Genomic DNA, 15,907 nt, shown 5'->3' with positions numbered 1-15,907 from the left:
GAGTTTACAGTACATCAACGACGTTGGTCCCAACAGCAAGTTAACACAGGAATAGTTTGGTCCACAAGACACTCTCATTAGCGATGAGGAGTCCACACCTGTGGCTGTCCAAACTGGGCTCAGACAAAAAAAATGACCAGACTTTGGTTAAAAACGAACAGGATACTAATCAAATCCCCAACTCAATGCACGTTACCATACCTTATGTCGCTGGCCACTCAGAGAGGGTTAAGAAGACCATGAAGACCTTTTAAAGCTCACTAACACCCTCCGCGGCAAATGAATTAAGGTGAAAGACATACACCCAAGTACAAACGGAGCAACGTCGTGTATGGTATCTCTTGTGCGGATATGTTTGCACTCCTATACACATGTGTCCAGCTTTTAACCACTATGTTGAGCAAGCTACCTAATACAAGGATCAAATGTCAAAATTTGCTTAAATCTTGTTAAAACTCCAATTCCTCTAACCATAAGGATTCTGAAAAAGCATACTTATCTATCTGTGACATACAGGTCTTGAATTACTAGTAGAAATATAAAAGTGCAATTTTTGCCAAATTTAACTTTTCACCTCCAAAATGCTGTGATTTCAACCAAATTTAATTTGTTCATCGTGTAAAAATACTTTCCACCTTCTAGAATATTTGGGTGTAACATAGGTAATGCCACAAAACTGCTAACAGAGTTCAGTTGGGATTGACCTGGCTTTCAATCAGTTACCTAAGTAACGAAACATTATAGATGCGGCAAACTATTCTTAATTTGTATAATTTTCAATGTTGAATACGACTGCACAGAGCCAGTGCTAATAACAGTAATCCTCAACTATGATGTTATTCTCTTGGTCGGGATTGTTCACTTTTTGCACTTGCCCATTTCTCACGTCTATCAAAGGGGACACCCTCGCGAAATCCCTATTTGTTTGTACAGGGCCTTTCAATTGCAGTTAATTTTCTCCACATACCACATAGTAAATACCAATTTGCCTTTTCTTTTGTAATTATTGGGAGTTTATTCCCCTGACAAACTTCGGACTGATGAACTAAATCTAGATGATATGTAAGATAAAAAATGATTTTTGATAGAACTAGGTCAAGTTTGAAATAACATTCGAAAACACACGAAAGGTTTTGGCGTCTTTTTCACGTTTTTGGGTAGATAAAAAATAAATAAAAAGACAAATTAACATTGACATCACTTCAAAAATCAGCTTCATTTAAAATTTTTATTCAAACGTCAATAACTCAGTAAGTAGATACACAGATACATTTTTTCAGCACAGCTTTTTAATGGACATATTTTAGAAGCCGTATGTAACCATTGCATGTTAAACTACGAGAATCAACAATGATGAATGTACTTCTTCTCCGTGTCGCTATAGAGGTACTTGTCATGACGTTTGAAGATGCAGACCATGTAGCTGACAGTCGTTGTTTTCGAAATGTTAGTCTATTAATGCTACCAAGATATAACAAACAAAAGTGATGTTTCAGATGGGAGTCATGTGATTCAATCACTCTTCATGCTTTTTGTACTTAGTTGTAATTCGTTTTCGTTGTCATAATGAGTCCTATATAACGATTGAAAATCTAGGCAATCTTGCAAACCAGAAAAGGTCACAAATCCATTTTGACAGCTATGTACATTATTCATTACTTGCCATTTGAAAATGAATACATGAAGACTGCTGGAGAAAACGTCAACTACTTTACGTTGTACCATAGTATTGGTTGAAATTGCTCACTCAGCAGTCAACTAAATATATATATCTTAAGCCTGACTGTAGAATATTGTATTTGTCATTATTTACAGTTTTTGTATTTTCATTGATGCTGATTTCATAGAATACGAGTTCATATCTACTCCTGGATGGTTAGTAATCCATGTTTCCCACTGTATCCCGTGATTGAAGTCAACTGATTGATTGGAATAGTATAATCCGTTGAGGTTAGCATATAAGCAGTAGTCGTACCACCAACCACTCAAGTAATCCAAGGCGCAGTTGGTTGTTTCTCCGGCTTGGGGTGGGCCAGGAGGTGGTGCGTTGTCATTATCATTATCCCTGGTAGAGAACGGGAGCAGATCATGGAATTGCAGGGAATTACCTGGGTAAATTAAATACAATATTTATATGGATGTGACGGTTATTAGGTCTATAATTTATGTAGACTTCTGATATTAAGGGGGTACTACACCCCTGGACAATTTTGTGCCTATTTTTGCATTTTTCTCAAAAATTATAGCGCATTTGATACAAGTAAGATATGTATATTATAGGGGCAAAGGCTACAACTACTGCACCGTAAATTGAGCAACTCAAGTAGTTATTGATTTATTGATCAAATACTGGTTTTCCCTCCACAACTGTTGTCAGTGCTGAAATAAAATTTCCAGTGCAGCAGTTGTAGTCCTTGCCTCTATAATATAAATATCTTACTTGTCACCAATGCGCTATAATTTTTGAGAAAAATGCAAAAATAGGCACAAAATTGGGCAGGGGTGTAGTACCCTCTTAAGTAACAATGGATATCATTTCTTACCTATATTCCCGCTGTATCCACTCACACGTAAGGTATACGTTTGACTCTCTAGGAGAAACATCGAATATTCTGCCCAGCCAGTGTTATTATGCCAGTCTTCTATATCTACTCTTAACTTCCACGTCCCTCCATCATTAGTAAATGCCTGCATTGTATCCAACCCTATCCAATATTCTCCAGGCGGCGCACCGAAACCGCTCTGATATGTTATCCAATCACGATCAAAACTCACCGATCCATCAAACCGCTGTTGAATCACCTGGTGCAAGATTTTAGTATGAATCGAATATAAGAATTCCAACCTTCAATTCGCCCACTGACCTAACATTAGTGGAAAATCTTTTTATTCCCACATTTCTACATATTATTGTTAATTTAATTTCGAAACTTGCTTATAATAGGCTTAGTGGGGCGAGTTATACCCCTTCGAGGGGAGGGGGGAGGGCACCATTTGTGTGTGTTTGCGTGGGAGAGGGGGAAACATCTAGTTGACATCATGGGGTACTCACATAATGCATAAAAGTATTTGATCCGGAGTAGCTTTGGGCGGAAGCAGGTCATCAAATTGTGTTTTAAATTGGACCCTTTGGAATTTGATGACCTTTTCTCGCCCACCCAAAGGCTACTACGGTTCTATTACTATCATACATTGCGTACCTCTTGATGTCAACTCCGGGGGGCACTTCAATATGAAATGGATATAGGTGTAGGGCTGGCACTTTCGCACATAGGGGCATTCGGTGAGAGCAAAATGTAAAAAATATGGGGTCATTGGGTGAGAGCATGATTTTTGGAATTCGGTGAGAGCAAAATATAAAAATATGGGGTCATTGGGTGAGAACATGAATTTTTTTAAATGGATGGTGCATGATGCAGTCATGTCTACAGTAGAATTCATCTCGACCTTTGCAGGACTTAACCCCATTAAAAGCTATTAAACCAAGATAACACTCATTGAAACAGCTCAACTGATTAAATCGGATCTTCTCTGGCTGTGCACATGTGACTGTTTTCATGTGCGATATCGCAATAAAGTTTGTATTATAGCTTCAGTTGGGTAACCGATTATAAAGGACACGAAAGGAAACAATGGTATGTGTGCTTTTGTTCGCGAAATGAGACAATGGCGTGCTTTTTGTAAACCAGCATTCTTGAAAATGAGCAACATAATGATTTTTGACTTAACACGGTTTGGAAATAATTTCTTCATATTTTTGGTGTTATCTGGCGTTTACCTATCCTTCCTAAAACACAACAGTACGACCCTCTCCAAACACCTAAATTAGCTAAAAATTTAGGACATGTTACAAAACTATATTGTCTAGAATTTTAGAAGAGTACTTTTAATATTGGCCGGTTATTTTTCACACAGCGACGTTAACTAGGCAATGTACTATTACCTATAACATTAACTAAAACACCAAAGTACGAATATTTCCAAACATCTAAATTAGCTAAAAATTTAGGACATGTTAAAAAACTATATTTTCTAGAACTTTAGAAGAGTACTTTTAATATTGGCCGGTTATTTTTCACACAGCGACGTTAACTAGTCATATCCCCATACTTATAACGTAGGGCTATTTGTAGAGGTCACGCGTCAATGGGAAAGAGCACTGTGTATTGTGTATAGGAAAACGGACAGTAACTGCAGTATGGACAGCCGAAACAGCGACGCAAAAACCTCGAAAATCGAATTTCTAGTTCTAAAATGGCTTCAAATTTCATGTGTTTTTTTTTCAAAATAAGTAACAAAATCAATGATAAATGAAAGTTGCTGTTCAAATTGAACTTGTAAGGGTCTTTGGGTGACAGATAAAATGGAAAAATAGGGGGTCTTCGGGTGACAGAGCATGTGTTCGTAAAAAAATATGGGGTCTTTGGGTGACAGCGATGCTGAAAAGTGGGGTCTTAACAGCCCTACATACGCGTCACCTCCAAAGTTGGAGTGCCCCCCCGGGTGTCAACTACCCCTGGTACGCAGTGTAGTGTTACTCCCCCCTCCAACTTAGTGGTACCTCTCAACCCATGTTGCTCACCCACTATCAGAAGTATCAAAGCCTCACAGTTCCCTCATATTTGTCTTTGATTTAGAATAATTTGCAATATGATAATAACAAAAATATATGAAACGCAAACAAATCATAACAACCCAAAAGATCAACGAAGTCCCATATACGAAACAAATTTCGTCACATCTAAAAAAAGACATTACATTTTGTTTTCTTCACAATTCACATCATCCCTTTCGGAGTCGTACATTGTTTTGTTTTGCTTGAGCTGGTATTTTAACTATCGTAACGTTAAAAGTCGTTATGTTTCAAATGAACACTTATTACTATTTATATTATGTACAACACGCCCGAAGTAATTCATCGTTATTTGTATTATTTTAAAAATCTATTGGTTATTAATTTATTATAAATGATTAGATTTACCGAAATAGGTTAACATTGCTGTACTAACACATTGGTGACAATGAACGTGTGGCAAAATGAAATAAAATCGATTGCATATTAATAAAAAAATTTGCCGTGTTTGGCCAAGTTAATTAATAGTACTTTTATTGCACGAAAATATTGATATTCTATTAAATACATCACAACAACATTAAACATTAAGTGTTCAGTTTCAAGATATATATCAGAATAGATTTAAAGGCTGTGCAATAATTATGAGCCATGGTGGTGGGAGGACGTGGCGTCGCGTAGGTCATATTGGGAGGAGGGGGTGACCATGATTGGGGAGACAGTCGGCACAAGCCGTTTTTTGACAATTTTCCTATAGAGGTAGTGCATATGACGTATCATACCATAAACGTAACGTTATCAAGTATGCAGTTAGCAGCCTGCACAACCGATTCTTTTGTTTGGCAAGGCTCACTCAGTCATTTAATGAGGCAATACAAACGATCGAATTTGGTGTTGAAATGAGCTAAATTTTTAGTTAAACCTTTTCGATGTAAAATTAATTTTCTCGGCCAAATGAAAAGCAATCATTTTCATTTTTTCAGTAAATGTCAGGAAAAATTGTAGTGCTTGATACTGTATTTTTTTTTTCAAATTCTAGTTTTAAACTTAGGCGTGAAATTTAGTCATTTAGTGTAAGATTTACGATTTTGATAGGCTTAAACTCTGTCCGCGAGCCTTTTTTTGGATCAACCTTTTAGCTTTTCAAAGTAAGATAGTTCGCTAATGAAGGATTTTCCCAACTTTCTAACGCACATCACCGTGAGCGATATATCATAGTTTTGTCAGAATTTGCGTTTTCATTTCACTATTTTAACTGCCGGCTGACCATTTTCAAAATCAACGAGTGAAATCTAAGGCTAATACTAGCATTGTGGATCGATATCCCTGGGTTTAATAGGAATACCGGCATGGCTACAGTGTTGCTAGAACTTCAATATAGCAAAGAAATTCCCAGGCCTATAGCGCTCCTACTGATCATGTTTAACCAGAACACTCAATTGGGGATTTGGGCTACCAAATCGCTGGTCGGGCAATTTGCTTTCAATGGAAAATTGACCTGGATAAACAACAAAGGAAATATCGACTATTTCTGTTGGTTGCTCTCGAGATAAAAGTACTGAGTTACACATTTTCGGAGTATGAAGGGAAAAAGGGTAAAATAAAAACGGAAATTCTAACAAAACTATAATATATAGACCCACACGATGTGCTTTACAGAGGTGGGAAATATCTTTCTTTAGCAAACTATATTAGTTTGAGACGCTAAAAATGAATTCCGTAAAAAGCTCGCGTGCGAACTGAAGGCCTATAAAAATCAAAAATATCACACTAAAAGACACAATTTGATGCTTAATTTTAACACCAGGATTTGTAAAAAAAATGTATATCCAAGCACCAAGTTTTTAACTGACATTACTGAAGAAAAAAAAAAAATTGCTTTATATTTGACCGAGAAAATTAATTTCATAGCAAAAAGGTGTATCTCTGAATTGTGCTGATTTTAACATGTATCGATCGACTTTCAGCGCGACTAAGCATTTCTAAAGAATCGGTTGTCCAGGCTGCTAACTGTATGTGGTATCATTTATACGTGAGTGGTTTAAAAGACAAAGGTTCATTCTTTATGTGATCATCAAGAAAATTCGTCAAAATAAGCCATACAAGGGGTCACAGGTCAACTTTCATTACATAATAACCAACCCTCGTATATCTAGACCATTTAAGGTTGCAAACTAGGATAACAAACATTTGGCATGTGCAATGGAGGAGGAGCAAAGACTTTTTGGCAGGCCGAGAGGGGGAGCAAGCGCTTTTTGGCAGGTCGAATTTTTGGCATTTGCATTTCTAGAGCCATTTTACCCCTAATGTGGAGGCTCATAATTATTGCACCGCCCCTTAAATCATTACTCTGTTGATATCACACATAATTATTTTCATTTTAGCATATGACTGCAGAATGTCAGCAACAATTCCAACTTAAAAATCTCCTATAACTTACAATCCATCCACCGTTGTCCATATCACACATGACATCAATGCTTCCACCACTAAGGAATGCTGGCGAGATGGAATATACGGCGTTGGTGGTGTAGCCTTTGTTAAATATCTCTGCACAATCTGCACCTGAAATTTTCCCATAAAGCATAAGTCACGTATTCAAATGGATTTGTTGCCCCAATAGCCAGTTCAAAAGGTCTTATTTATCTTTCTTTACTTTGTTTTGAATATTGCAAGACATTACCACCTGTAGTTGCTAGTATCCAGAGTTCATGTGTTATGGTATTTGTGAATATCATTATCCGTCAGGAATTTAGATTTTAGATATTATTTTGATAAAACTGGCTTCTTGAGAATTTCAGTACAATCAGAATATATAAAGCCATATTGTACGATTTCCATAAAATTTTGTTATTTATTACTCGAAATAATATTAGTAATATTTAGTGTTCATTTTTAGCCGAAATAGCCAGGTAAAGTGAAAGAAACCCCACATACTATTTCCACCGTTTAACGTGGAATTCTATTCGCTGGCGAAGTGATGTAATAATCGGATTAACTACCATAGCAATAGGGTAAAACAATTTTTGAATATATCGCGCTGCACTACAAGCAGGCTGCACTCTTCACCTGTGCATGTCTGCAATCATAGATTGAATACAATACCGATCTTTTCAAAGATATTAATCTGACTGTGGTGCGAGTGATCAGCATGATTATGATTCAATACAGAGGTACCGCGTGCACGTACTAGTGAAGTGTGGTATTTTCGAAAATTGTTTTACCTTATTGCTATGGTAGTTAATCCGATTATTACATCACTTCGACAGCGATTGGGGGACGTAATATCTGAATACAACTTTAGAGAGTTTGCGAAATGCGGTTTAAAAGCACAAACTTCAACGTCTAGAAGATTATAGAAGTTTACCTATCAAAAGCAATCTGACATTAAAGCCTCTACAAGTCGAAGTGAACGCGAAAATCTACATGTATAATGAGAAGTAAATTATGAACGAAAATACGCCAATTTAAGAACAATAGTTTCTATATTTCCTCATGCAGTGTAAAACGAGTGAACGAGGAAGAGGAAATTTTTGTAGCAGTCGCTTACACATGCCCTTCTTTTGATCGCACATTGATACACATGTTCCGAGTTTAAGCGACAAGACGCGCGCTGTTGGTGCTGTAACCAATCAGACGTCCGCGTTGAAGCAAACTTGAGCAAGAAATTCAATCGATATAATGTGAAGTTACCGTGGAAGTTGAAGTACACTTCATTCCGCAAACTCTCTTTTGTCCAGAGCTCATTTGTTAATGTCAACAAGATTAAACATATTTTGATACAACTGTCTTCTTGAGAATTACAATGCAATCAGAATATTATTACATTTTAATGTTCAGGATATCCTATTCATTTAAAGCCGAAATAACAAGAAAACCCACATAATTTTTTAACGTGGAGTCCTATGGGGGACGTAATGTCTGCTACGACATAACGTCCTAATTACATTGTTGACCAGACAAACACAACGATTTAGGCTGATGCCATTTAGGTGTAAGTGGATATGTACGAGAATTATGCCAAAAAATGGTAAAATATGAACAAATTTCTTATTATAAGATCGTACATTTATGGCTTTAAGGTAATGAAATCAGCTATTTGAAAGGAAACCTAGATGTTCTCTCATTAAATTACGTGACTCTCTGTAAGAATTATATCCAAATATAAACTTCATAATGTAATTGTGATCGATTTATTGAGAATAATTTATGGATATATAAATAAAATATGGTGCAAAACTGTTGCTTTTAAACAGATGTGCTATTTGAAACTCTTCTCATCACGAGCGACCAAATGTTTTGAAGGACAAGGACATATTTAGCACTATGTGTGTCTGTTTAAGATTTTTATTATTGGCTCGAGTCGGAGACCAGAGCTTTCCATCCCAGAAGAATCTTTTTTACATGCCATTGAAATCTCGGGCCACTGTAGTGCAGGTTTGATGTTTGTAGAATTATTATTGGCAAATATCATGCCTCAAAGTGGTTTAATTAGTAAGATATTAATTAAATTAATTATGTCGTATTTGCAAAACCTTGAAATGTCTGTATCACATACCGACGTATTTGCAGATCACCTATACTGCACAAACCCAGTTTGTCGTATCTGCAATTTGAAGAATTTGCCGTTTCACATAGTGACGTATTTGCGCGACGTATTTTCGCGACTTTGTCATTGCACGGTCATATTTCTGTTTTGTCCTTTTCACATAGTGACGTATTTGCGCAACTGTTTCACATAGTGACGTATTTGCACGACGTATTTGTCATTTGAACTGCGAAATTGATATTAGTCCTTTCCACATAGTGACGTATTTTATTTAATATTGAGTTTTTGCAGAATAAGTTATGCTCTGATAGTGATAAATGAATTACATTGAAAATATGGTATGTTTGCATTATTCTTAACCAGGTTTTAACCGACAATAATGTTTTAATCAAGATTATACAGCAAATGAAAATCAATACATTTTCAAGTTCGATTTTCTCGAAATGCGTGTCTTGCAAATACGTCAGTATGCGACACGGCCGACGAAATATTAAGAAGTTCGCTGCAATTTTTTAGATAAATTGATAAAACTGGTCAAATGTGACGTGGTAAATCGAAAGGAGACACTTTTGGGCAGGAGGCGTAAATGGAGAAATAGCGAAAAAAATCTGCCCGGGGTGATTTTTCAGAATTTGGGTTTGTTGCAAATTTGTGATGTTAATAATGTTTAAAATATTGTCTGAAAGTTTCAAGTTTTTTGAAGGTAATTCCTACTCAACATTGTCAATAATGTTTTAAAGGCCGATATCTTAATTTCCAATTTTATAATACCATAACTTACGAACTCAATATTGTTGCTTAGGAATGTCCGATTTCATTAGGGAGCAAAATATCTCGATTATGTGACGTGCTATGTCAAAAAGAAGACACTTTTGGGCAGGTTATCAATTTTGAGGTTTTTACATATCTTAATATTATAGAGATATTTTGCTCCACAATACCGTTTTCTACAATGAAATCGGACATGGTATTATAAAATTTGAAATTGAGATATCGGCCTTTAAAAATATTATTGATGATGTTGAGAATAGGAATTACCTTGAAAAATGTCTTAAAAATAAAAAATACAAGATGCCAGTTATATTCCGGTCTGAAACTATCAGGCAATATTTTAAACATTAATAGCATCACAAATTCGCAACAAACCCAAATTATGAAAAAAAATCACCCTGGCAGATTTTTGGCTATTTCTCCATTTACGATCCTTCCCAAAAGTGTTTCCTTTTGACATGGCACGTCACATATTTAAGATACGTATATATAACACTCAAAATTGATAACCTGCCCAAAAGTGTCTCTGTTTGACATGACACGTCACAAATAATTGTGGCTCACGCCATGTCACTGGGAACAGCCCATTAGTCCGTGAAGGGTCATTAGTCTTAAAAGGGTTAAAGTAGACGTTTACGGAATTTGGGTTAGGATTAGGGTTAGGATTAGCTAGCGTCAGGATAATGTTTAGGGTTGGAATTAGGGCTAAGGTTATAGGTTAGGGTAAGAGTGAAGTTTACGGTTAGTGTTATGGTATTGATCGAGGAAACTAAGTTATTGGGTATCCGGACTAATGCCAATCCCAATCGCCTTAATAGTGTTGCAATCTAGGACTGTAAAAATCCTGCTTAACATGAGAAAAGTGGTTGCGAGTGATTACGCACTCATTATAATTAGCAGGTTTATCTTTTCGTCGTTTGATGTAAGCCATTTGCTAACCGTCTCCAAACCAATGTCTAGCACCCTAGCACTAAACCTTACACTAACCCAAACCCTTGCCATAAGCCATACCCTAACTTTCAGACAGCGAACCCTTTTTCAATGTATCGGACCTGAGAACTATTTTTTCGGACTAGCGAACCTAGTCTAACGCTTGCACATCATTTAAATGCTTATATTTGGACAGTTTTAATTTGGATTTTTTTTAGCATTTAAGTGCGGAAGTGAAACAGTCATACTCATTTGGAACGATTTTCAACGGTGTGTGTGTGTGTGGGGGGGGGGGGTGCTGGTGTGGGTGTCCGGCAGTAGTGTAGCCAGCGGGAGGGGGCATGGAGCAGACTCCCCCACACCTAAAATGGGGACGGAGAAGCGGAAACATGGGGGGCGAGAAGAAAGGGAGGAAAGAGAGAAAGGAAAGTGGATGAGAGGTGAAAGAGAAGGGAAATGGGAGGGAGAAAGAAAAGGGAAAGAGGAGAGAGAAGAAAAATAGGGACGATACTGACGTTTGCCCCCCCCCGGACTGACAATGCTGGCTATGCGCCTGGTGTTCGGGGTGGGTGTGTAGTGTGCACAGGGGGTGTGTGGTCAGGTGGTGGTATATCGGTGCTCTATATATTTGTGGTGAATATTGTGAAGAGGTGCTTTAAAGAAGCGTGTTGTCTGGGAGATTAATTACCTGTGGCCTGGCATTGAATAGCGGTAGATCTTGGTTTCGTTTCTTCCTGTGTAAATTAATAGTAGTAATGATGTTATTTAATAAATAAATGGTGACAGGTGACGATGATGATGATGATGAAGACGACGACGACGACGACGACGATGATGATGATGATGATGATGATGATGATGATGATAATGATGATGATAATGATGGAGAAAAGATATTGATTCCATTACTATTTTCTTACCTTGCTGTTGATGTCACAATTTTGAGTATTTGATGTTGTTATCAAATGCTGAGGCGTTAAATCATTCCGATTAGAACCAAGAAGGTCGCATTGTTTAGTAACTGTGTTAAGATTGACAGATTTACATCCTGTTTTATGCATGCAATAAGTAAGACACTTGTTTTTTGATGTCGATGGAACCGATAGCAGAACAAGTGCTGTAAGCGCATAACCCTTGATGCAAGAGACACTGCTAACAAGTACTGATCCACAATCTGGGTTTTGCGCTTTCAAATATCTCGGGAAAACGATGATGAAAATCACTGGTAAAGTAAGTTGTAACGCTCGCATTATTTCAACCATGATTACAGTTGCCTGGATGAATTCTACTGATGTATATCGATGTATCATTTATCTACACGAATAACACTTGGCACAATTTCCAATTCACTGGCAAAAGGACAAGCGTCTTTGTTAGCAACCGATGCCCATAATGATATCCTATACGTGTCGCGTTTCTTGCTCTGTAATTCTTAAACAGTAGGCATGCAAATGTTCTGCAAATTAATCAATTTTTGAGTCACAATTGAGCCCAATGTGGTAGAAGCAACATAATTACCATTGTTACGAGTCGTACTGACTCAAGGCCAAATTCACCTTTTTCCCAAATTTCTCTTAAATGGAAATATTGGGGTGAGGGAAAAGTCCAAATTAAGACTGAGAAATCAGTCTTAAAGATTGAAAACTAAATTCCATTTCTTTTTCAATCTAATTTTAGACTTTTCCCTTAACACAATCTTTAAGATTGATTTTTCAATTTTTGGTTTTAAGAGAGAAATTCACATGAATGCACAACACAAATACAATGATTTATTAAACTAACAAAATCTAAGTCTTTAATTGAAAGTAAAATATGCTTGGTACATATATCACCAATGGCATACATAATATAGTCACACAATCACAGTTTTAAATTAATCAGTACTTAACCAGCAGTCTTTTTGTTGGTGATCATGGAGTTCTTGTAATGTTCTGAACGGCTGATGTATATATTCTTATTCACTTGTCCTGCGAAAATCAGCAAAGTCCATTGTACACTTGCATTCATAAATATCCTTGCGAATAAAATCCTCACGTATTGCTTTCTCCCAACACTAATTTTTTTTTATCGCCTTGCGCTGCTTTCTCCAAACACTTATCCCCTTGCGCTGCTTTCTCCAAACACTTATCTCCTTGCGCGGCTTTCGCCACAAATGCTGCTTCTTTCACCAATCACTCATTCTCCAGGAAACAGGCTTCATTCGACACTGCTCCACTGTATTTGACAGATGTGTTGTTTTATAAACCAGACTCCAGCAATTCGACAGAATAACTTTAATCCTTTGATGAGGAGGACTTTCGTGTACTCATAAAGCTCCTTCGTTGCTGTCTTAAACATAGCACATTATTGGCTATGTAGACTGGTTAAAATGTACTTCCGTTTGAAGCACAATGACGACCAACACAATCATTTCAAGCCAATTCAAGCTCTCACATTTTATACCAGCACTCGTGCAAAAAACCATCATCTATTATTAACTTCCTTCACATCTTCACAACAGATGATGTAATCTTCGGATTTCCCAAGATTAATTATACACATTAACCTTTCACATTACATCACTTCCTGTGTTTTTTTCCTAATGGTACAATACACTGAACTGGGGATTTCCAAACATAGATCTAACTTTGTTTACAGTAATTGGGGGGGTCACAAAATGGCTTTACACACCAACTCTTGCAAGTGCAAGGAGATTTCCCATCTCATGAAATACTTTCGGCTTATAAACGAAGCTAAATTATTAAATTAAATTACTCAGGGCACATCACACCCTTCCCCTTAAAAGAAGAAGTTTGAATGAAATGAAAACGTTAAATGTTTTCTTCTTTTACATTAAGGGCTGGGGTATGAATGTTTGGACAGTATTTATTTTGGGACATCAGAGCACATCAGACATATCGAATTGCATTCTGAATACGAAGAATGTCATTCTGATATCAAATAATTTTGATTTTTGAAATTCGCAATTTAATACATATTTTATGGCAAATCATTAAAAATTGATATTTTTGATATTTAACAGTACTTGAAAGTAAACTTTATAAATCTGATGATTTATACTTAAAGTGTATGTAGGTGGGATGAAAAGCCGACGATCAATTGAAAATTTTGACCTTTCGTATTGAAGATATGGATTTTTTTCCCAAAACACCAAAAAAAATTAGGTCTTTTGGGAAAAAATCCATATCTTCAATATGAAAGGTCAAAATTTTCAATTGACCGTCGGCTTTTCCTCCCTGCTACATACACTTTAAGAATATATCATTAGATTTATATAATTTACTTCGAGGACTGTTATATATCAAAATTTGAAAAATATCAAATTTTTGTAATTTGTCATAAAATTTGTATTATATTGCGAATTTCAAAAAATCTAAATTATTTGATATCAGAAAGACATGCTTCGTATTCAGAATGCAATTTGATAGGTCCGAGGTGCTCTCATGTCCCACAAAAAATACTGTCGAAACGCAATAAACGCTCATTTTAGATCCCTTAACTTCAACATAATATCAACTTTGAGTGTTTAACTCATCATACACAGTGACTACTTGTCACACACAACTTCCCTTTTAAAGGAAATTTCTGTTTGTCAGTTTTTATGCAATTCTGGACAGGGCATCAGGCATTACATTGTCTTTTCCCTTAATATGTTTGATGTCCAGATTGTACTAGCACAGGGTATACTGTGGTACCCAAATAAACATCGAAATGTAGCAATGCTAATAATAATAATAATAATAATAATAATAATAATAATAATAATAATAATAATAATAACACAGACTTATATACCCGGCTTATATAGCGCATCAAGCAAAGGCATCTATGTCGACGAGATTGTGTGTAATTCTGTACATCAGGTTAAGTCTGGTAATACGGCGACAGGTATCCAAACTTGGCCATTCAAGTTGGTTGAGCATTTGCGTAACACTTGCTTCTCTGGAGTAGTTGTTGTAGCACAACCTAGCAGCTGACCTCTGTATCATGTCCAGATGACACATCAGAATTGTTCAATTTTACATTATACTCTTTGTGCTCCAGCTCTTTATCCTGGTCAAATGTGACTTCAGAATTGGCAACTTTACTCTTGTCTACATTGGCGATTTAGTCTACATCGGCATGTTTGTCTACATTATCAGCATGTTTTACTGTACACACAGTTTTGAAATGTCACTGTCACTTCTTTCAACACACTCTTTGAGCATATTTATGTGGCATAACTGCCTGCTCTTGCGTCTACCAGGAGTCTTGATAATATAATCTACTTCACCCACTTTTGACTCTACCTCACATGGGCCATGATATCTGGCTTGTAATGGGTGTCTTGGAATTGGAAACAGTACTAGAACTTTGTCACCTGGTTGGAACACTCTCTTTGGCATGCTCATCATATCATTGTTTCATTTTGGCCTGACCCTGTTTCAAGTTTTCTTTGGCGATATCAGTTGCTCTGTTAAGCCTATGTTTAAAATTGGAAACATAATCCAATAAATTGATATCTGATTTCTCATTGAGCCACTTTTCTTTCATTTCTTTAAGGGCCCGCGTACCGTATGTCCAAACACTAACCCAAAAAGACTAAATCCTAAAGTTTCCTGAACAGCTTCCCTAGCAACAAACAACAACAAGTGTAATCCCTCATCCCAGTCCCTCTGAAATTCCAAACAGTATGTTGAACCTTTCTAGTGCATCCTGTGATTCTGGACGGTAAGCACTTGAGGTATACTGTTCTATACCTAATTGATACATGACCAGGTGAAATACTCCAGAAGTAAAGTTCGATCCTTGATCAGACTGTATGGACTTGGGGAGCCCCATAAATATAAAGAACTTGGTTAAAGATTTCACTATAGTCACTGCAGTTAGCAGCCTGCACAACCGATTCTTTTGTTTGGCAAGGCTCACTCAGTCATTTAATGAGGCAATACAAACGATCGAATTTGGTGTTAAAATGAGCTAAATTTTTAGTTACACCTTTTCGATGTAAAATTAATTTTCTCGGCCAAATGAAAAGCAATCATTTTCATTTTTTCAGTAAATGTCAGGAAAAATTGTAGTGCTTGATACTGTATTTTTTTTTC

General features: G+C 36.5%; 1 protein-coding gene across 1 annotated transcript; it reads right to left on the bottom strand.

Annotated features, from left to right (window-relative positions):
- Positions 1-1,759: 1,759 nt before the first annotated feature.
- On the bottom strand, positions 1,760-12,303 carry LOC140147774 (microfibril-associated glycoprotein 4-like). The gene is made up of 5 exons (XM_072169525.1): positions 11,744-12,303; positions 11,512-11,557; positions 7,014-7,138; positions 2,544-2,802; positions 1,760-2,108 (listed from the first exon to the last, which is right to left on the bottom strand). The coding sequence occupies exons 1-5, from the start codon at positions 12,131-12,133 to the stop codon at positions 1,810-1,812; spliced, it is 1,119 nt and encodes a 372-aa protein (XP_072025626.1). The 5' UTR covers positions 12,134-12,303; the 3' UTR covers positions 1,760-1,809.
- Between the last annotated feature and the right edge of the window lie 3,604 nt (positions 12,304-15,907).

The sequence above is a fragment of the Amphiura filiformis genome, chromosome 3 (assembly GCF_039555335.1).
Source record: "Amphiura filiformis chromosome 3, Afil_fr2py, whole genome shotgun sequence".
Taxonomy (NCBI): Eukaryota; Metazoa; Echinodermata; class Ophiuroidea; order Amphilepidida; family Amphiuridae; genus Amphiura; species Amphiura filiformis.
This window is presented reverse-complemented; position numbering and strand designations above follow the sequence as displayed.

Coding starts and splice junctions, on each gene's coding strand:
- LOC140147774 (XM_072169525.1), bottom strand. CDS start 12,133: ATGATACATCGATATACATCAGTAGAATTCATCCAGGCAACTGTAATC. Junction 7,139..11,511: donor TATTCAATGCCAGGCCACAG/GTAATTAATCTC, acceptor GGAAAATTTCAG/GTGCAGATTGTGCAGAGATA. Junction 2,803..7,013: donor TGGACAACGGTGGATGGATT/GTAAGTTATAGG, acceptor ATCTTGCACCAG/GTGATTCAACAGCGGTTTGA.